Source organism: Oncorhynchus tshawytscha, linkage group LG13 (assembly GCF_018296145.1).
Source record: "Oncorhynchus tshawytscha isolate Ot180627B linkage group LG13, Otsh_v2.0, whole genome shotgun sequence".
Taxonomy (NCBI): domain Eukaryota; kingdom Metazoa; phylum Chordata; class Actinopteri; order Salmoniformes; family Salmonidae; genus Oncorhynchus; species Oncorhynchus tshawytscha.
Genome location: NC_056441.1, coordinates 45,547,563 through 45,569,082, shown reverse-complemented (window position 1 = coordinate 45,569,082; position 21,520 = coordinate 45,547,563). Strand labels below are relative to the sequence as shown.

Below are 21,520 nucleotides of genomic sequence, written 5' to 3'. Positions count from 1 at the left end.
ATACCCCAAGCGATTTACAGCTGTAATCGCAGCCAAAGGTGACGCTACAAAGTATTAACTTAAGGGGGCTGAATAATTTTGCACGCCCAATTTTTCAGTTTTTGATTTGTTAAAAAAGTTTGAAATATCCAATAAATGTCGTTCCACTTCATGATTGTGTCCCACTTATTGTTGATTCTTCCCAAAAAAATACAGTTTTATATCTTTATGTTTGAAGCCTGAAATGTGGCAAAAGGTTGCAAAGTTCAAGGGGGCCGAATACTTTCGCAAGGCACTGTATTCCTATATTTCTCTGCATGCTTCATCTGGAAGTGTCGGGACAAGTTGTAGTCTTTCAAGACAGCGATGCTCTCTTTGCACACTAAGCACACAGCTTTCCTGATACCTCAATAAAGAAATATTTCGATGTCCACTCTTGCTGGAACACCCTACATTCATTGTCTACTTTCCTTTTCTTTGAATATGTGGAAAACTAATTTTTGAGCAATTTCTAGCTAATGTGAGCGGACCAAGTAATTGGGCGTCACTCTAAAGCGGGAAGGTGGAATAAACGAGTCAGGAGTAGGTTTTCTTGATTGAACACAGTTCTCTATTGAGGGCATTTGGTCAACACAAACACTCCAACATAATCAATGAAAATCTTCTAAGGAAAAACATACATCTTCTTCTCTAGATGAAACAGGAACACAATAGGATTATCTTTAAACTACAACAAAAAGTCACGGGATTGTCACCGTCTTAGTGGTTCTTCCTGGATAGCTTCTCTCTCTGGGTGGCCATCTTCCAGAGAGTTTCCCCCCCTTCTCTGCTGGTTCCATTCTCTCTCTTATAGGGGAAGGAGAGTATGTCATTAGTACCGTCAGCTGTGCTTAATTGCCTCTGGTTACCTTGTCTCCCATGCCTTGTTGGGCTACTATCCATGAGCCCAGACTGCCCTCTGGTGGTCCTTCCACATACCTTCCCCCCCAGGACTGAACCGGAGGGTCGGGCGCCAGACACACCGTCTTGGTCGCGTCGGGACAGCGCGTCTGCATTCCCGTTCCTCGATCCGGCCCTGTGGATGACATGGAAAGAGAACGGTTGTAAAGACAAAAACCATCTGGCTATTCTGTTGTTATTGTTTCTCTTACCAGCCATCCACGTGAGGGCGCATGGTCAGTAACTAATGCAAACCTCCGACCCAGTAGGTAGTACCGGAGATAATCGAGGGCCCACTTGATGGCTAAGGCCTCTTTCTCTACGGTCGCATACCTCTGTTCCCGATCGCTGAGCTTCCTACTAATGAAGAGAATCGGCTTCTCTGCTTCACCTTTACCCTGAGCTAGTACGGCCCGAGCCCTGTATCCGAGGCGTCGACCTGCACAATGAACTCTTGTGGGAAGTCCGGAGCCTGTAGAACGGGATCAGAACACAGGCCATCTTTTAGCAATTGAAAGGCCTCTTCCGTCTCGTCTTTCCACTCTACCTGGTTTGGCAGGTTTTTCCTGATGAGGTTTGTGAGGGGGTTGGCAATGGTTGCATATCCCGGGATAAAATGGCGATAATATCCTGTTATCCCTAAGGCCCGAACGTCTCGCTTGGTCCGGGGTCGAGGCCAGTCACAAATTGCCCTGGTTTTCTCTGCCTGTGGGCGTATTTTCCCATTCCCCACGGTGTACCCCAGGTATTCCGCTTCGGACAGGCCCAGGCAGCATTTATTTGGATTGGCTGTCAACCCTGTGGCTTCCAAACTCACGAACACCGCCCGTAATCGCAGGAGGTGACTATATCAGTCCTCGCTGTGGATGACCACATCGTCTATGTACGCCGCTGCATACTCTTGATGGAGCCGTAGAATGGCATCCATGAGGCGTTGGAAAGTTGCAGCGGCACCGTGCAGTCCGAAGGGCATCCTCACATACTGGAAAAGCCCCTCTGGGGTGGCGAAGGCAGTCTTTGGGCGATCCTCCGGAGCCACCGGCACTTGCCAATATCCCTTTGTCAAATCCAGGGTAGTGATGAACTTGGCCTTTCCTAAGCGCTCCAAGAGTTCATCCACGCAGGGCATGGGATACGCATCGAATGTAGAGATGGCATTCACGCCCCTAAAGTCGTTGCAGAGTCTCATACTACCATCGGATTTGGGGACCAGGACTATGGGACTGGATCACTCACTCGTTGAGGGCTCGATCACGCCCATCCTCAACATCTCCCTCACCTCTTTCTTAGCGATGACTCGGCGAGCCTCAGGAATCCTGTAAGGGCGGATATGCACCTTCTTGCCGGGTTCAGTGTGGATATGGTGGAACAGGACATCTGTTTGTCCTGGGAATGGAGAGAATATTCGACCGAAGTTCATAATCAGCTTGTCTAGCTGTCTTGACTGCTCCGGTAGGAGAGTTTGGCCACGGCGCACCTGTGGTAGAGCCTCCTCTTTTCCTTTGCCCTCCAGGGCCATCAAAGCCACCTCCTCCTCTCGTCCATGGTACGTCTTCAGCAGGTTTATGTGATAGAGTTGGACCTTCTTCCTCCTGTCAGGTTGCTTAATGAGGTAATTGACCGGTGAGACCCTTTTCATTACCTCGTAGGGCCCCCTCCACTGCGCCAGCAAGCGATGTTCGGCCGTGGGCACAAGCACCATCACTTTCTCTCCCACGGTGAACTCACGGGGGGTCGCGGACTTATCATAGGCCCGGCCTTGGGTCCTTTGGGCCTTCTCTATATGCTCCTTGACTATGGGCCACACTGCTGACAGGCGGTCTCTCATCAGGGTAACGTGTTCTATTGTGGATCGAAAGGGGCATGGTTGGGTCTCCCAGGTCTCCTTGGCTAAGTCGAGGATTCCTCGACAGGGTCTGCCATAGAGCAATTCAAACGGAGAGAATCCAGTGGATGCCTGGGGTACTTCTCGCAGGGCAAACATTAAGTGTGGGAGAAGCATGTCCCAGTTTTTCCCGTCTCGGGACACCACTCTTCTCAACATGCTTTTAATCGTTTTGCTCAAGCGTTCACACAACCCGTCTGTTTGAGGGTGGAATATGCTTGTACGTATCTGTTGAACCTGATATAACCGACACAAGTCCTTCATCAACCGGGACATGAACGGGGTTCCTTGATCGGTTAAGATAGTCTTGGGGAGGCCCACACGAGAGAACATCAGGAATAACTCCTTGGCAATTCCCTTTGACGACATGTTATGCAGGGTTATGGCCTCCGGGAACTTGGTAGCATAATCTATAACCACTAGGATGTACTCGTGTCCTCTGGCGGATTTTGGGAGGGGTCCTACGAGGTCCATAGCTATGCGTTCAAAGGGAGTCTCTATGATGGGGAGAGGAATCAAAGGGTTACGTAGGTGTGGCCGTGGAGCTGTACGTTGACATTGATCACACGTCCTACAATACCTGGCCACATCCCGGGTGACACGGGGCCAATAGAATCTCTGCATGATTCTGTCAATAGTCTTGTCTCATGCCAGGTGTCCTCCTAGGACGTGGGAATGGGCTAACTGTAGAACTGTATCCCTGTATGGCCTAGGCACCATTAGTAATTCCTGGTTTTCCCCCCTTCGTCGTACGACCCAGTATAAGAGACCCCGCCTGATTGCATAGTAAGGAAGAGGGGGCTCACCTGATCCGTCGACGTTCCTCCCGTCGATCACCTTCACCTTCCTCATGGCCTCCCTTAGGTCTGGGTCTCTATGCTGCGAGGTGCCGAACTGTCCCTTTAATTCCTGGGGCAGGTCGACTTCGGTAGAGGGATGTGGAGGATGTTCCACATCCCCATCAGGGGTGACCGAGGAGAATCCCTTCCAGGTTCCCTCCTCGGATGGAGCTTCAAATATATCCCTTAGCGCCTGGTTGCTCCTTCCTTCCTGCGTTGTGTATAACCCTTCACATGTGTCTTCATCAGTGGTTTCCTGGAATATCTGTCGTAAACGTTGGGTCGCTATTTCTTCCTCTGCTGCAGAGGACGAGGACGCGGCTACGTCTCCTTGTAGGAATACTACCTCGGGCTTGGATTTTCTCTTCTTTCCTGTCCCCCTTCTTCCCGTGCATAACGTCATCTGTCGAAGCTCCTTGTATAGGGGACAGTCTCTCCCGATCAATAATGGCACCTTCAGCTGGGGCACTTTCCCTGCCCTGACTGTACACCTTCCTTTTGGAGTGAGAATAGGCAGATTCACAGTGGGGTAATAGTGGGTGTCTCCATGGATACAGGATACGGCTACTTTGTCTGGTAGCAGTGTTGTGGAGGTCACCATCTGCTCCTCTACTAACGTAACCATACTTCCCGAGTCGAGAATAGCTACCACATCTTGTCCTTCGACTCGCACCGGAATCTCTGAGGCTGGGGCTATCTCTGTTAACCAACAGTGTTGATCCTGCCCCCTCAAAACGGGATGTGTGGGGGTAGGCAGTGATGACTCCGTGACCATGGGCTCATCCTTGCTAGGACATTGTGGGGCATAATGGTTGGGAGACTGACATTTATAACACCGACCCTGCTGTGTGGTGGCTGACTTCTCCCACCTCCGGGGGGGGCATGGACGTTTTGGTGGCGGGCGCGCCGGGGTGAGTCGTGGTACGGGATTTGGAAGACTCCTTCCGTTCCTCCTTGTCACTTTTTAACAACTCCCCTGTAGACCGATATGTTTCCACCGCCTGGGCTATGTCGTCGGCTGACAACGGGTTGGCTTGCCCCACAACCCTTTTTAAGTCACTGGGTAATTCTCTCAATATCTTGTCCACTACGAGAGTCTCTATCACATGTCCTACTCCCTTTCCAGGTTCTAGCCACTGTTTCGTCAGTCGTATTAATGCGAAGATCTGAGCACGGACGGGTTGATCAGCTGTATAGGTCCATTGATGGAACTTTACAGCCCTATCTCTGGCAGTCAGCTGGTACCGGGACAGGATCTCGGTTTTTAGTCGCCCACAGTCCGCAGCTTCGCGGGAATCCAGGTCAAAATAGACTTCCTGAGCCACCCCGGTCAAAAGAGGGGCTAATGCGCTCGCCCATTCTGTGGGCGACCACTCTTCCAAGGTGGCCGTCCTTTCGAAGGTCATGAGGAAGGCCTCAATATCATCCTCCTTGGAGAGACGAGGTAAGATGGCGTGAGCAGCCGCTCTTGGCTTAACTCTAGGTTCTTCTCGTCGGCTCAGCTGTTGTTGCAGGAGTTCTATGGTTGTCTGCTGTGCCGTGATCAATTGTTGTAGTAGGGCGTTATCCATCGTTCTTGAATGGTTCCTCCGGGTCTACTGGAAGAATCTTGATTTACTCACTTATCCTTGTGTCACTCGTCCACCTAATGCCCGCATCCTCCACCAATGTGAGCGGACCAAGTAATTGGGCGTCACTCTAAAGCGGGAAGGTGGAATAAACGAGTCAGGAGTAGGTTTTCTTGATTGAACACAGTTCTCTATTGAGGGCATTTGGTCAACACAAACACTCCAACATAATCAATGAAAATCTTCTAAGGAAAAACATACATCTTCTTCTCTAGATGAAACAGGAACACAATAGGATTATCTTTAAACTACAACAAAAAGTCACAGGATTGTCACCGTCTTAGTGGTTCTTCCTGGATAGCTTCTCTCTCTGGGTGGCCATCTTCCAGAGATAGTTTCCCCCCCTTCTCTGCTGGTTCCATTCTCTCTCTTATAGGGGAAGGAGAGTATGTCATTAGTACCGTCAGCTGTGCTTAATTGCCTCTGGTTACCTTGTCTCCCATGCCTTGTTGGGCTACTATCCATGAGCCCAGCCTGCCCTCTGGTGGTCCTTCCACACTAGCTACTATTTGTAACTGTGACATGTGTGTAAGACTGTCAGTCACTGTCTGTCCTCGTGCAGTTGTTAATATACGTGCCTTCAAAATAAATGGCCCACAAGTGGTGGGAGTTAAATCATTACACAAAGGTGAGTATTCATTGGGCCTTTAAAACTTTACTATTTCAAATTCTTTGTGATATGAGCATGATTCCGTGGGCCGTATTGAATCAGGTCGCGGGCCGCATACGGCCCCCGGGCCGGCCTTTGCCCAGGCCTGGTCTAGCAGGTTGACGTTTGTCATGAATCTTGCCCTGGAAGCATAACTGACTGATTTTCGCTAGATGGGCCAGCTGCAATTCATGATTTTTTTTGTTGCTATTTGGTCTTAATTTAAGGTTAGGGTTACGCATTAAGGTTAGGGTTAGGTTTAGATTTTATGACTTTATGGCTGTGCCAGCTAGTGACCACTCTGCAGAACCTCTAGGTCAAGATTCATGACAATAAATGTTTATCCTGCATTTATCTATGGGGAACAGGGTTCACGTGTTATGCTCGACCTTCTCAGTTTTCCACCACAAAACACCAGAAAATGGCCAAAAAGAGTAGAACCAGCTCACCTGCTTTTACTCTGTGATTTTAATATTAGATGTTCCATGTTTCTTTTGTAAAAAACTATTTTTAAAGGAATATTTAAACCAAATTGAAATAAGAGTTCAGTTCACGCTTTTGTCAAATAATTCTCTATGTGGACTATATGAAAGTGCACTAATATACCAGGATTTTAAAATGGAGTGTTGGTGCACAATTTCTACTTAAAATATCAAACGGTTGCAAAAGACACTCTTTTAGTGGAATGACCCAGGAACCAAAAGAAAAAAGTGTGATCGTGGCTACCGATCCTGTTGATTGCTGTCTAGTTTGTTATACTGAGGTGTTGTTTGTCGGGGTGTTCGTTTTTTTGTCGTTTTACTTCATCAAGATCTGTGTTTGATGAAAATAACCTTTGTAGCTACAGTTTCCTACCGCTACGTTTGCATTATATAAGGTCATAAGTGTGACAGTGTTATCAGGAGGATGAGACATTTGTTGCTGTAGTTGATGATGATGGTTGGTGATGAGAGTGTAATAAGGAGGCTCTGGCTGCGATTCCCTCCTCCATTTTAGAAATCGATCAATGGCAACCATGACGGGTAGACAGTGGAAGATGATGTCATCTAATCTTGATAGTATGGGTATCACAGCACAATAAAGTGAGTGGCCTCCAGTTTTGAGGTGTACTGGGTAATTTATCTTCCTGCTTCAATAATAATGTTTAATGTTATCAACCATTTATTTTGCATCGTTCTTTCATTTCTGTAAAATAAAAACATATATAGTATTTGGAGCTAGCACAGAATATTTGATTCTGGCTTCCGAGATGAATTCCATTGTATTCTATTTTTTCCAGAACAGGGACTGAGATATTATGACATAAAATACTCCCTCTTATTGGAGAGACTCATGACCAATGACTCCAGCCAACTGATCTGATACTATAGCCTGCATTGTATCTCTCATCCGACCTTCTCCTGGCTCAGCCTTGACTCCCCTATTAGCCTAGCTGTCTATATAGAGTGGTCTCCCTGTTGATTTACTAAGCCTTAATCTGCTAACGTGGCTGTGGAGCGGGATGGGAGAAGGGGGAGCATCTCCCCGTCCCCCAAATCCAGTGAGATGTGTTGGGTGGAGAGCTGTCTTCAGCTTGCCCTGCGCTGCTTGGAACTGAGCCTTATTACTGGTCATTTATGAACATTTGAACATCTTGGCCATGTTCTGTTATAATCTCCACCCGGCACAGCCAGAAGAGGACTGGCCACCCCACATAGCCTGGTTCCTCTCTAGGTTTCTTCCTAGGTTTTGGCCTTTCTAGGGAGTTTTTCCTAGCCACCGTGCTTCTACACCTGCATTGCTTGCTGTTTGGGGTTTTAGGCTGGGTTTCTGTACAGCACTTTGAGATATCAGCTGATGTACGAAGGGCTATATAAATAAATTTGATTTGATTTGATACTTGGTCAGTGTTCTTCTTTGGTATAAAGTGAGCTTGGTAACACAACCTGCAAGTATAATGCTTCAACTCAAAATAACTTTTATTTACTCAGGAATTATAAGGGGGAGCCATACATGATTAGCAGAAGTGAATGTCAACAGTGGAAGCAGCCTAAGGCGGGCAATCTGGGTTATTAAACCTTAGAGGAAGAACTGCTTTCATTGTAGGAGATAGAGATATAAAGAAGTAAAATGTTTGGATTGGATATAATAAGTTCATTAGAAATAGACAATCAGTGTAGCCTCCTCAGAGGAGGAAGATGAATTTCAGAAAAAAAAAAATTGTTATCCTTTTTAGATAAAATTATACTAAATATATTCACGTCACCAAATAATTGATTAAAACATACTGTTTTGCAATGAAGGTCTACAGTAGCCTCAACAGCACTCTCTGGGGTAGCACCATGGTGTAGCCGGAGAACAGCTAGTTTCTGTCCTCCTCTGGGTACATTGACTTCAATACAAAACATAGGAGGCTCATTGTGCTCAGGTTTATTAATGCGTCAGTTTATTAATGCGTCAGGTTTTAGAAGTGGGGGGACATAACCTGGCGGTGGGTCTGGGGGTCCTCCCTAAGAAATTTTTGGGTCATCTGAAGCTCATTTTCTGCATTTCTACTACAAAAAAATAAACCAATCAATTGGTGAAAGTTTTCCTACGTTTATTTTTCCATGTATAGACATGTGTTTTAATAAAATCAACTAGGCTATATCTACTGCACTGGTCTGATGCTTTAAGCATGCTGTTTGATTAAATAATTAAGACACACAAATGACTCAAGAAGGAGCCAGAGATCAAGATAGCCTAACTAGAAGAAAAAAACCTGTTCCTGACCATCCTCCCTCTGCTGCTGGTCTTCGCAGATTCTGCTGTTAAGCTCCTGAAGTTGCCGGTAATAGGCTACACCAGCGGTCGGCAACCTTTTCCATTTAGAGTGCCAATTTATCTTACCATTTCTACCAATCTATGTGGCAGTTATTTGATTTGTACATTTTTGTGGAACAGTTTAATTTAATTTATAATAGTCTTTGTCTGGGGTTAATCTACATTCTATCTAAATCTAAATGAAAATTATACAAATATAAAATTAACTTTTATTGCCATTGCCAACTTTTAAAAATAGACTACATGAAGCCAACATAAAAACATTGCAGCCTGCAAATTAATAGCCTTTAAATCACATTGGCTACTCATGGCCTGTCTGCAACGAACTTGAAACATTGTATTAACTGGGTCGCCGAAACTCACACTAGCAAACTTGAAACATTGTATAAAATATTCTGGGCCCTCAGAGTTTCCCGAGCCAGTGAGCTGGGACAGAGAGCTGTAGGCTATTTGCGCAAGGGATAAGAAGTAATCAGGTATGAATATTCCACTGGATCAGAGCATTACATTTTTCCCTTTCAGGCCAAGTGGTTATCGAAAGGGAGAGAGCTGGAAATATTGTTAAAACACTGAGGAACTATTGTCATTCTCAATTGATTCTAAAAACATACTTTGTTTACTTGCTGTTCAGAATTATGTTGAGAAGCTCCACAGTTCCACAGTGAGTTAAGACAATCAGAAATACTATCAGACATCCCTAACTGGGCACATTTATAGGCCTACATTAGCACGCAGGCCAGGTAAACTAGTCCTACTTCTATATCCATATTCAGGTGCAGGTCCTTACTCAACATTGACAGGAGCATTTCAAACGAAAGACGATCAATATATTGACAAAATTCATAAATTGAATGTAATAAACAAAAACGTGTTTCTCACAAGTGTAGCATAGGTTGGGATTGCTGCAAAACACATGTCCAATCCGACAATGAGAACGGTAAATAACTGTAACAATAATATATTGAAGGCATTAACAGAAATTACCGTAAGTTAACGGTAAATGTGGGCTACTACTGGTGATATATGTCATTGGGAATTGATAGTCACAGCAAACAATGCACACAATGAAGTTATGAAACAATGAATACCTACGAAATGGCTGGAGAGAAGGCATTCTGGAGAGAGACTTACGTGCCTTGTGCATCTGAGCCACAATCCCCATATTCTTGAACCATGTCCCTGTGACCTCCTCAATGGATTAGTCCTCTGAGGCAGATGCAAATCAGAGGGGTGTCTAGTGTGCCATGAAAAAAATATATCTATTTGCGACTGCTGCACTTTTCAATACAGAACTTCTTTTTTCATACAGTATTTCATATAAGGCACCCAGACCTTGTGAAAGTTGCACAGTATACACTTAATCTTGTAATAAATCAAATCAAACATAACTTGACATTTCTGCCAACAATTGTGACATTGTGGGAGAATAACCAACCTTCCAATTAATGGCAATGCATTTCTTAGCTGCTATAGATGCCAGGTTACACAGTTTCTTCTGATAACATTCTCCAGTATTAACTTTTCCAAGCAAACAAAAACACGAAGGGAGAATCTGTATACATGCTAAGATAAAATAACATACGGTTTGAAAGAATTCAGCCAGCCTTCAAAAGATCATAACATGCAAATATGTCCCCTTTTGTGTCCCCCGAATTCTTCACCTGCGGGATCGTCTGAGACCAGCCACTCAGACAGCTGATGAAATTGAGGAGTATTTCTGTGTGTAATAAATCCCTTTTGTGGGGAAAAAACAATTCTGATTGGCTGGGCCTGGCTCCCAAATGGGTAGGCCCACCCATGGCTGCGCCCCTGCCCAGTCATGTGAAATCCATAGATTAGGGCCTAATGAATTTATTTCAATTGACTGATTTCCTGATATGAACAGTAACTCAGTAAAATTGTTGCATGTTGCGTTTATATTTTTGGTCAGTATAGTATGCTCTATGGATGGTCTTAAACTGCAGTATGTCTGAGATTACATGAACATGACTGGGCATTCAAACGTATCTGTGTCCATTCATCATCATCATCAATTGTGTCTCTCAGGTCTTCCTCACAGTTTTGTTTGACATTTTTTGTGTCATCAGGAAAAGCCTCTATCAACCTTGGATACAGTTTGGAAATCAACTTGAGGTTTGTCAGACTGCCTTTAAATAGTTTACATTTTTTAAGCTTCTTGCTTGTCCAATGTTTGCTGCACAGAGAGAATAAAGTGTTGTATATGCAAAAGTTAACCTCAGCGCCGTCACAGACTGGACTTCCCTGGCTGCCTGACCCTGCCGAGACCCCTGTCACCATCGGATCCTGTTCAGATGAGGCATGATAAAGAATTACCTTGGTGTACATTTATAGGTTATATTATTCAAGAATAGAATCAATGGTTCAATAATTGAAATTACCATTATTTCCAGATCTCAGACTGTAGCTTTAAACTGCTGTCCTGTAGCTACTGTAGGACTACCCATGAATTCAAGATGGAACTTTGTATCCATTCACAGATTGTTATAGCTAATATCCTGTATAATTCACCTGAGCTCCGTAGACTGGTCTTCCTTTGCTGTCTGACCCTGCTGGGACACCTGTCACCACCTGATCCTGCTAAGACATGATGAGCATAGTATTGTGTACTAACTGTGCACCATGACAGTGTAGCCTGTAGAGCTGTTTACACCATGTAAATGTGAAAAGTAGGGAATTTGCAAGGGAAACTGACAGATCAATAATGTTACATTGCTATACTGACTCTAATAAAAACTCACATTGTGCTGTTAAAAAAACATCTGAATATTGGTCTTCAATCATTTGGCCTCTGGTTTCATTGTTTAATTCAGGTCTAGTGTGATTGAGGCAAAGATAATAGCTAAAGTTAATGAGCTAGCTAGCTGACGTTAGCCAGCTTTTGGCTAGCTCTAATGGTACATTAACGGATGAAAACTATCCAAGTTATTTTACCTCTGTTGAAACGGGACAAAAAGGCTAGAAAACCTTTCCATACACATAACAGCTGTTAGATACAGCTACATGACAGATAGCTAGAGACTAGAGCTGAACTGGCTGTGGTAGCTACTAGCTAGCTAGTTCATTCTCTTCAGTCGAGAGGGGATGTTACTGTAGCTAACATTACATGTCAGTTACACTACTAGTCCAACAGAAGTTACCCTGCCAGCTACATCAGTCAATTAAAGAATAGCCAGTTTTGTCTCTGCTTGCTTTTACACCTCAGAGACAAAGCACAACACACAAAGAGACAGCAGCTGCAGACAGCAGCACCATGCCTTTCAGAAGCTGCCTTCACACAGCCTGTCCGCACGCTCTGTGGTGCCCGTGCGGTCCTAAATCCAGCCGGCTGAAACTTCCAAACAGCCTACCAGACCGCTCTGAGGCGTCCGCATGGTCCGATGCCGCTTTTGGTATTACAGTGCAAAATGATAAAACTGGGGGGGCAAAAATGCTATTTTAGAATGTGAGGGGGGAATATACCCCCCCAGTCCCAATTGAAAGTTGCGCCCTTGATGTTGACTATAATATTAGCTAATATGGTGACAACGATGTAGGCTGTATGTAGAGATTAGCGGTTATGGTATAGCATGGAAAGTTTTTTTTGCCTGGTCACAGACAGCTGTTTTATTGTGTACTGAAAAGGTGAGAGGAGGAGAGTGCGTAGATGCGAGAACAAATTATACAATGAACAAATGATCCTGCTGTTTGTATGTGGCTGCTATGAAAGTGAACTGTGTTTGCGGTGATCAGGGATGTATTCATTCCGCCAATTCTGTTGAAAAACGTTTCTTAAACGGAAGCAAACGTAACGAAACAGGGATTAACATACCTGAATTTGTCCAATAGAAACTCTTGTTTGCAACTGTTGGACTAATGATTACACCATAGATCAGCTTGATGCAGGCAAGAGTGTGTCAAGTGGTATTGAATGTGTCACTGTCTGTCACCTTGATTACTCAATATTTTCTCTCGCCCTTTGCACCTAGGTTGTACATTTTCATTCGTAGGGTAAATTGTAGCAACCTCCAATATGCTGTAATAGAAATAAGGCCATACTCCTCCCTCATCTTAAACGTCACCGACCGCCACTGTAGACAATGTACGTTTTTATTAATTAATGTGATCTTATATCTGAATAGATTGATCTGGGTTGGGTGGTCAGATGGTTATATAAAAAGCCATGACCCTTGACCAAAGTTCACTGTCTATTTCATTACATGCAGCCTTCTACTATATTCTCTACGTTTTCTTTTCCATCCCTCAATTTCCCACTGCTCTCCCTCCCTCTCTTCCCCAACTGTCCTACATGCTGTCTTCCTCACAAAACATCCCTTGGAGCTCAAGGAAACATTACCATCTGCTGAAATAATGGAGGGGTGATGTTAGAGATAATGTTGTCAAGTTGAATTTCAGGAAACATTAAACAGGGTGATCTCTGTCTTTTCGTCCATGTCTACAGCATGTGTCAGGTGTGTGTACACACTACTTGAGTTGTTTTGTGCTCTGATTAATCACATTCTCCACCCTGTCCACCTGTGCACAGCTCGAGGGTACTATGTCACAATGGCACAGTCATCCAATTCCAAGGCCTGGAAAAAGGGAGAAATCTAGATCAAATGTTACTCTCTGTAGTAAGACGTACTCTTAGAAAAAAATAGTTCCAAAAGGGTTCTTTGGCTGTCCCAATAGGATAACCCTTTTTGGGTCCAGGTTGAACTATTTTGGGTTCCATGTTGAATCTTTTCTGAAAAGGGTCCTACATGGAACCCAAAAGGGTTCTACCTGGAACCAAAGAGGGTTTCTTCAAATGGGGACAGCCAAAGTGCCCTTTTAGGTTCCAGATAGAAAAAAGGTGCTAAGAGTGTAGGATCTTCTAGAGGTCGACTTGGATTATTCTGCTAAAATTCCACCATTGTATTGGATTTTATACCTGTAATACCCAGTGGATGGGAATGTGGGGAGGATCTGCTCATTGTGATGTCTGGATGTAATGTAATGTAATCATAGCAAACACCCATAGCCCATCCTCCTAATTTCTTACATCAACAGCCTCCACTGGTGACACCCCTTCAGGCAAAAACCTAACATACAGTGCATTAGGAAAGTATTCAGACCCCTTCTTCTTATTTTAAAATGAATCAAAACATTTTTTTCCCTCAATCTACACACAATATCCCATAATGAGAAAGCAAAACCAGTTTTTTTTAAAACATTTTGCAAGTGTATTACAAATAAAAAACGGAAATATCACATTTACATAAGTATTCAGACCCTTTGCTCTTTAGTACTTTGTTGAAGCACCTTTGGGAGCACCTTTGGGAGCGATTACAGCCTCGAGTTTCTCCCATTCTTCTCTGCAGATCCTCTCAAGCTCTGTCAAATTGGATGGGGAGCCTCGCTGCACAGCTATTTTCAGGTCTCTCCAGAAATGTTCAATCGGGGTTCTAGTCCGGGCTCTGGCTGGGCCACTCAAGGACATTCAGAGACTTGTCCCCGAAACCACTCCTGCGTTGTCTTGACTGTGTGCTTAGTGTTGTTGTCCTGTTGGAAGGTGGACCTTCGCCCCAGTCTGAAGTCCTGAGCGTTCTGGAGCAGGTTTTCATCAGCGATCTCTCTGTATTTTGCTCCGTTCATCTCTCCCTCGATCCTGACTAGTATCCCGCTGAAAAACATCCCCACAGCATGATGCTGCCACCATGCTTCACCGTAGGGATGGTACCAGGTTTCCTCCATACGTGACGCTTGGCATTCAGGCCAAATAGTTCAATGTTGATTACATTAGACCCGAGAATCTTGTATCGCATAGTCTGAGAGTCCTTTAGGTGCCTTTTTGCAAACACCAAGCGGGCTGTCATGTGCCTTTTTACTGAGGAGTGGCTTCCGTCTGGCTACTCTACCATAAAGGCCTGATTGGTGGAATGCTGCAGCGATGGTTGTCATTCTGGAAGGTTCTCGCATTTCAACAGAGGAACTCTGGAGCTCTGTCAGAGTGACCATCAAGTTCTTAGTCGCCTCCCTGACCAAGGCCCTTCTCCCTCGATTCCTCAGTTTGGCAGGGCGGTCAGCTCCAGGAAGAGTCTTGGTGGTACCAAACTTCTTCCATTTAAGATTGACGGAGGCCACTGTGTTCTTGGGGACCTTCAATGCTGCAGACATTTTTTGGTACCCTTCCCCAGATCTCTGCCTCAACACAATCCTGTCTCAGAGCTCTACGGACAATTCCTTCGACCTCATGTCATGGTTTTTGCTGTGACATGCACTGTCAACTGTGGGACCTTATATAGACAGGTGTGTGCCTTTCCAAATCATGTCCGATCAATTGAATTTAACACAGGTGGACTCCAATCAAGTTGCAGAAACATCTCAAGGATGATCAATGGAAACAGGATGTACCTGAGGTCAATTTCAAGTCTCATAGCAAAGGGTCTGAATACTTATGTAAATAAGGTATTTTTGTTTTCAATTTTAATACATTTGCTAAAATGTCAAAAAACCTGTTTTCACTTTGCCATTATGGGGTACTGTGTGTAGATTGATGAGGAAACATGTTTATTTTAGAATAAGGGTGTAACGAGACAAAATGTGGAAAAGAACAAGGGGTCTGAATACTTTCCAAATGCACTGCAACATAAAATCAATGTCCATTTTTGGTTAATATTTATTTTAGTTGTCAACAAACGTGAATTCTACTTGAAATAAACAAAACCTGTGTTCGTTGACAACTTTTTGCCTTTTCAACTAAGAATTCCATTGATGTTCGACGTATTTTAAACTGGTGGGCTAGATCTTTGAACACTGTACTATCTGATATCAAGCGTTGTCTTCCTCTCTTTGTTCCTCAGGACTTGTTCACAGTAGAGGCAAAATTCAAGGAGTCTGTTTTTGAGAACTACTATGTCATCTACTCATCGACGCTGTTCCGGCAGCACGAGTCTGGTAGGGCCTGGTACCTGGGCCTCAACAAGGACGGCGTTGTCATGAAGGGCAACCGGGTGAAGAAGACCAAACCCTCCTCACACTTTGTGCCCAGACCCATCGAAGGTGAGACCGAAACACCGTCTGGCTGCCAGCCAGCCACACTCAGGGCTGGATTCAAATGCAACACCTGCCATAAGTCAAGTCAAGTTTTATTTAAAGTGCATTTAATAGGACACACACTCATAACACACTTTTACAAGCCATAGCTATGTTAATGAATTTGTATCTGTTTATAAATGACCCAGCAGGTCAAAATTGTCATGGGACATTATAACGACATTCTGTTTGGTGTAATGTCAGATTGCCAGATTACAAGAATTCTGTTTGTTTGAGAAGACCTCAATGTGCCTTTGATAGATTTGAGTCCTCAGATACAGGTACCCAGATAATCCGTTCAAGTTTGAGAAGCTAAATTACTTCCTCGGTACTGGGAAGCAGGGTTAGGGTCAATTTTATTTGAAGTCATGCAATTCAGGAAGTGATCTGAATTTTAAATGGTTTAAATAAATAGGTTATTATTTTCAGTTTATTGAGAAAACATTGAAAATTGATGTTTTAAAATTCAATTATCTAATTGGAATTTCAGTTTATTTTTGAGTTGACTGACGGCAATTCAAATTGACCCCAACCCTGCTGGAGGTTCAAATGTTGTGTGTGTTTGAACTAAACTAACTCTAAACTAATGCTGAATCTCTCAATTCATCTCCTCTGTTTTTTGTCCCTCTTACCTCCTTTATCTCCCCTACTCTCTCTCTCTCTCTCATTGTCATCTCTCTCCCCTCCCTTCTCTCCCCTCCTGCTCTCTCCTATATCTCTTTACTGTATAAATATTCCTTCTCTCACTCCTCTTCACTCTCTACCTCCATCTCTCTCTTTTTTTCTCACTTTCCCCCCTCCCCCGCCCTTTCTTCAGTTTGCATGTACAAAGAGCCATCGCTGCATGACATCGAGGAGAAGGGACGCTCACGAAAAAACTCAGGGACTGAGGCTCCCACTCTTCTGAACGGAGGAGAAAAAGTGGTGGGGCAGAACTCCACAGAGCAGGATGGTGGCTCATAGCCTGCACATCGCCCCACGTATTTCTTACACCTTGTTCAACGACAACAACAACGACCATAAACAACAACAACAACAAACAACAACAAACAAAAATAGAAGAAAAAACATACAATTACGAAATTCTTGCCTGTGAAATAGAAAAAAGGGAGAAAATATTTTTAAATCAGGACATTGAATTGACATTTTATGCAAAAGCCTGATATGAGTGTGGCACCAGGGAGTTCGTCCTCCTCATCATGACAATGTCAATGTTTCAAAGCTTTAAACCATGGTAGTTCACACACGTTGATTTTATGAATGCAACAGCACTTTCACGTACTACTTGTGTTGTTAGAATCATGAATTAGCATGGTATTGTAATTGATTTAGGGCTTTATTCAAACAGATCAGCTTTAGTCGACATCCACATAGCAGTTGTTTCGGCGATGTCGGAGGTGGAACTGCGTTAGAGCTGTCAAATCGACAAGAGGCTCCTGGCATTATACCTAAAACAGACATTGCCGTTTAAGAGAAATGTTCGAACACTTGGAATGTGAGATGTCATTTACACCTCATAATTAGTTCCTCATAATTTTGTTTTAAATTTGAGCGTCATTATTTCTGTATAGCCTACACTTTCTCATTCTGAACTTGGGTGTGGCTTCGTGACAATGATCAAGAACAGCTGCTCACCGATTTGACAGCTCCAACCCAGTTACACCTTCGACACGGCCAAAACATCAGCTGTGCGGTTGTCGGCTATAGCCAGTTAACGCTTGATCTGATTGAATCTAGGCCTAAGGCTCTTTCCCCTCTTCCTCCTATCATTACTATAATTTTCCTTTTGGGTTGGGGAAGGGGGGTCATGGATGGGGTAAAGGCAGGGGTTTGGCACGGGGAGGTTCTTCTGCAGACACTGCCGTCAGAGGGGATAGGCGTGTATCACGAATCCTGCTCTCTGATTTGCTATGATGCCCTCATGGGGAAGGGGACGGGCAAGGGGTATCACTGGGGTAGGGGGGGGTCACGGTACTCCACAGTACCAGTCATCTGTTGGGCTTGATGGAGTTAGCTACCTTTCCAACATTAGGCTGGTCACATGGTACACTTTAGTATTATTGTTAGCCACTTGAGCTGATAGTGCAGCCACTCACAGAGCAGTCACATGCCATGGTCAAGATGTCTGAGGTGCGGTCATGCTGGTCCAGAATTGTCTGTGAGACAGACATGTAGAGTTCTGATACTGCACATAGTACAGTAGTGAAGGGGTACACAGATGTTTTTTAAGCCAAGAAACATTATGTACAGTATGAAATTCTGAAAAGTAAGTATTGTTATTGGTGTGCTGCTTTAAAAAAAATAGTTTGCTACACTAAAAAGCATTTGATCGAAAGACCCAGACAATGATTTGAATGTGAGAGATGTGATGGACACACTTGAAGGATCCTGAATGAGGGGACAGCTAGGGCTAACGAGAGCAGTCAAACGTCAAACCCTGATGTCATATGTCATGATACTTACTGCTGTCATCAAAACCTGAGTTTCACACCCAGGTATACCTTCAGACATCATCCAGGAAGTCCTTCATATTTCAGTGGGACCTCCACTTATAATAGCAATCTAGATTTTTGTGAGTTGTGCTAAAAGCACAGACTGCTTTCTCAACCATCCAAATCATACAATGTGTCATTGTATAAACCTCAGCATTCCTGTGTGATAAGTTGCACTACTGGGAATCTGTTATACACTGCCCTGATTCATTGTAGACTCTGGATCCACTGCTGGGAATATCTATACGCACTGCCCTATATCCTATTGTCTTATTATCTCTTTACTTATCACAGTTAAACTCATCATGACTCGGTCAATCAACACTGGAGGAGAGTTTTTAGATATGTTTAAATTAGCCTATCAAGGAGTCATGAGGTCTATGAGGTCGTCTCTGATTGGCTGCTGTGCTGAAGGAGGCCTGGCCTGAAAGCAGGTTCCCGCCTGAATTTTCTTTGTGTAAATTGGTGATTTTCCATTTAATTGGTGTACTACTACTCCACTAAGGAGATAAATTATCCAATCACTCCTCTGAGAAGTCTTCCATTGGGGAAAATGACACCAGCACTAGGACTAGTTGTGTTGGAGAGTTGGGTCATTGATATGAGGTCAGGTCCATGGCATACAGGCAATGAATGGTATGGGGGCAAAAAGAGCCCTGCCTAAATGTGTACCGGTGTGTTTGGATATCTCATCAAGGAGGTAGGCCCTTTGTCAATCTCAACCTGATCATGAAGGGTATAACGGAAGGGTGCGATTAATGCCATATTTACGGTAAATGGTCTTTCTATGTGTTTGCTAATGTTTGCACCTTTATTGAAACACCTTCATATGCATAATATAATAGAAAAACATTGCAAATAAACAGCAGGATGAAAAATATAACTGAACAATAAAAAATAATGATACCAAACCTCAGTCTCTTTGGCATTTTATTGTTCCGGTAGTTTAAACTGGAGTCTTTGACTATTGAATGCCTTTGATCTGACACACCCACTGAATTTGGTAAATATACACTATGGAAGTTTAATTGCTAAATGTTTACGTAAAATGTCTTGAATGTTGATTCATGAATATAATGTAATATTAATCCATTTCCTATCATGAAACTACTCTACTACAAGTCATTAGTTTTAGGCAAACAAGGTAATTGGGTAATTTTCTGGACAATATTGTAGTGAAGTGATATTTGATATATCGCATATTATACAGTGCCTTCGGAAAGTATTCAGACCCCCTTGACGTTTTCCACATTTTGTTACGTTACAGCCTTATTCTAAAATGTATTAAATAAATACAAATACAATCTACACACAATAATGACAAAGCGAAAAAACAAATTTTTGCAAATGTATTTAAAAAAAATAACCATGCTAATTTACATAAATAATCAGACCATTTGCTATCAGACTCAAAATTGAGCTCCTGTGCATCCTGTTTCCATTGATCATCCTTGAGATGTTTCTACAATTTGATCTGAGTCCACCTGTGGTAAATTCAATTGATTGGTCATTATTTGGAAAGGCACACACCTTTCTATATAAGGTCCCACAGATGACAGTGGATGTCAGAGCTAAAACCAAGCCACAAGGTCGAAGGACTTGTCCGCAGAGCTACGAAACAGGATTGTATCGAGGCACAAATCTGGGGAAGGGTACCAAAAAATGTCTGCAGCATTGAAGGTCCCCAAGAACATAGTGGCCTCTGTCATTCTTAAATGGAAAAACCACCAAGACTCTTCCTGGAGCTGGCCTCCCAGCCAAACTGAGCAATCGGAGGAGAAGGGCCTTGGTCAGGAAGGTGACCAAGAACCGGATGGTCACTCTGACGGAGCTATAGAGTTCCTCTGTGGAGATGGGGCAACCTTCCGAAGGACAACCATCTCTGCAGTACTCGGGCCGTAACAGTAGAGTGGCCAGACGGAAGCCACTCCTCAGTAAAAGGCACATGACAGCCCTCTTGGAGTTTGACAAAAGGCACCTAAAGACTCTCATACCATGAGAAACAAGATTCTCTGGTCTGATGAAACCAAGATTGAAATCTTTGGCGGGATTGTCAAGCATCACGTCTGGAGAAAACCTGGCACCATCCCTATGGTGAAGCACGGTGGTGGCCTCATCATGTTGTGGGAATGTTTTTCAGCGGCAGGGACTGGGAGACTAGTCAGGATCGAGGAAAAGATTAACGGAGCAAAGTACAGAGAGATCCATGATGAAAACCTGCTCCAAAGCGCTCAGGACCTCAGACTGGAGCGAAGGTCCACCTTCCAACAGGACAACAACACTAAGCACACAGCCAAGGCAAGGCAGGAGTGACAATAGGACACGTCTCTGAATGTCCTTGAGTTGCCCAGCCAGAGCCTGGACTTGAACCCAATCTAACATCTCTGGAGAGACCTGAAAAAAGCTGTGCAGCAACGCTCCCCATCCAAGCTGACATAGTTTGAGAGGATCTACAGAGAAGAATGGGAGAAACTCCCGAAACACAGGTGTGCCAAGCTTGTAGCATCATACCCAATAAGACTCGATGCTGTAATCGCTGCCAAAGATGCTTCAAGAAAGAACTGAGTAAAAAGGGTCTGAATACTTATGTACATTTAAAAATAAGGCTGTAATGTAACAAAATGTGGAAAAAGTTAAGGGGTCTGAAAGACTTTCTGAAGTTACTGTAAACTCCCCACATGCGACTTGTAAGAAGACTAAGCAATTAGCCCATTAAATTAATTATCTGACTCCATAAAGACAATACAGCAATAGGTCAGAGGCTATAGTTAATCATGTGCAATCAAGTATTATGTGTTTAGCTGACTAAGATCAAGGAATGGTCATGAGGATTGTCTATGTCAAAGGCACAAAGATTGAGTTGCAATTAAAAAACATTATTCTAAGCATGATCAGAGAGGGAGAGAGGCCCATCTGAAGTTTGCTAGAGAGCATTTGGATGATCCAGAAGATCCAGAAGAAGATTGGGAGAATGTCATATGGTCAGATGAAACCAAAATATAACTTTTTGGTAAAAACTCAACTTGTCGTGTTTGGAGGACAAAGAATGCTGAGTTGCATCCAAAGAACACCATACCTACTGTGAAGCATGGGGGTGGAAACATCATGATTTGGGGCTGTTTTTCTGCAAAGGGACCAGGACGACTGATCCGTGTAAAGGAAAGAATGAATGGGGCCATGTATCGTGAGATTTTGAGTGAAAACCTCCTTCCATCAGCAAGGGCATTGAAGAT

At 43.8% G+C, this 21,520-nt stretch overlaps 1 protein-coding gene across 3 annotated transcripts in view; it reads left to right on the top strand.

Annotated features, from left to right (window-relative positions):
• LOC112265000 (fibroblast growth factor 12) overlaps positions 1-19,191 on the top strand; it is a 139,781-nt gene extending 120,590 nt beyond the window's left edge. For all 3 annotated transcript variants that reach the window (XM_024441962.2, XM_024441960.2, XM_024441961.2), the window contains exons 4-5: positions 15,564-15,762; positions 16,613-19,191. In XM_024441962.2, coding sequence (XP_024297730.1) covers positions 15,564-15,762; positions 16,613-16,758 — 345 coding nt within the window. In that variant the 3' untranslated portion in view covers positions 16,759-19,191. The remainder of the gene's footprint in view (positions 1-15,563; positions 15,763-16,612) is intronic.
• The last annotated feature ends 2,329 nt before the right edge of the window (positions 19,192-21,520 follow it).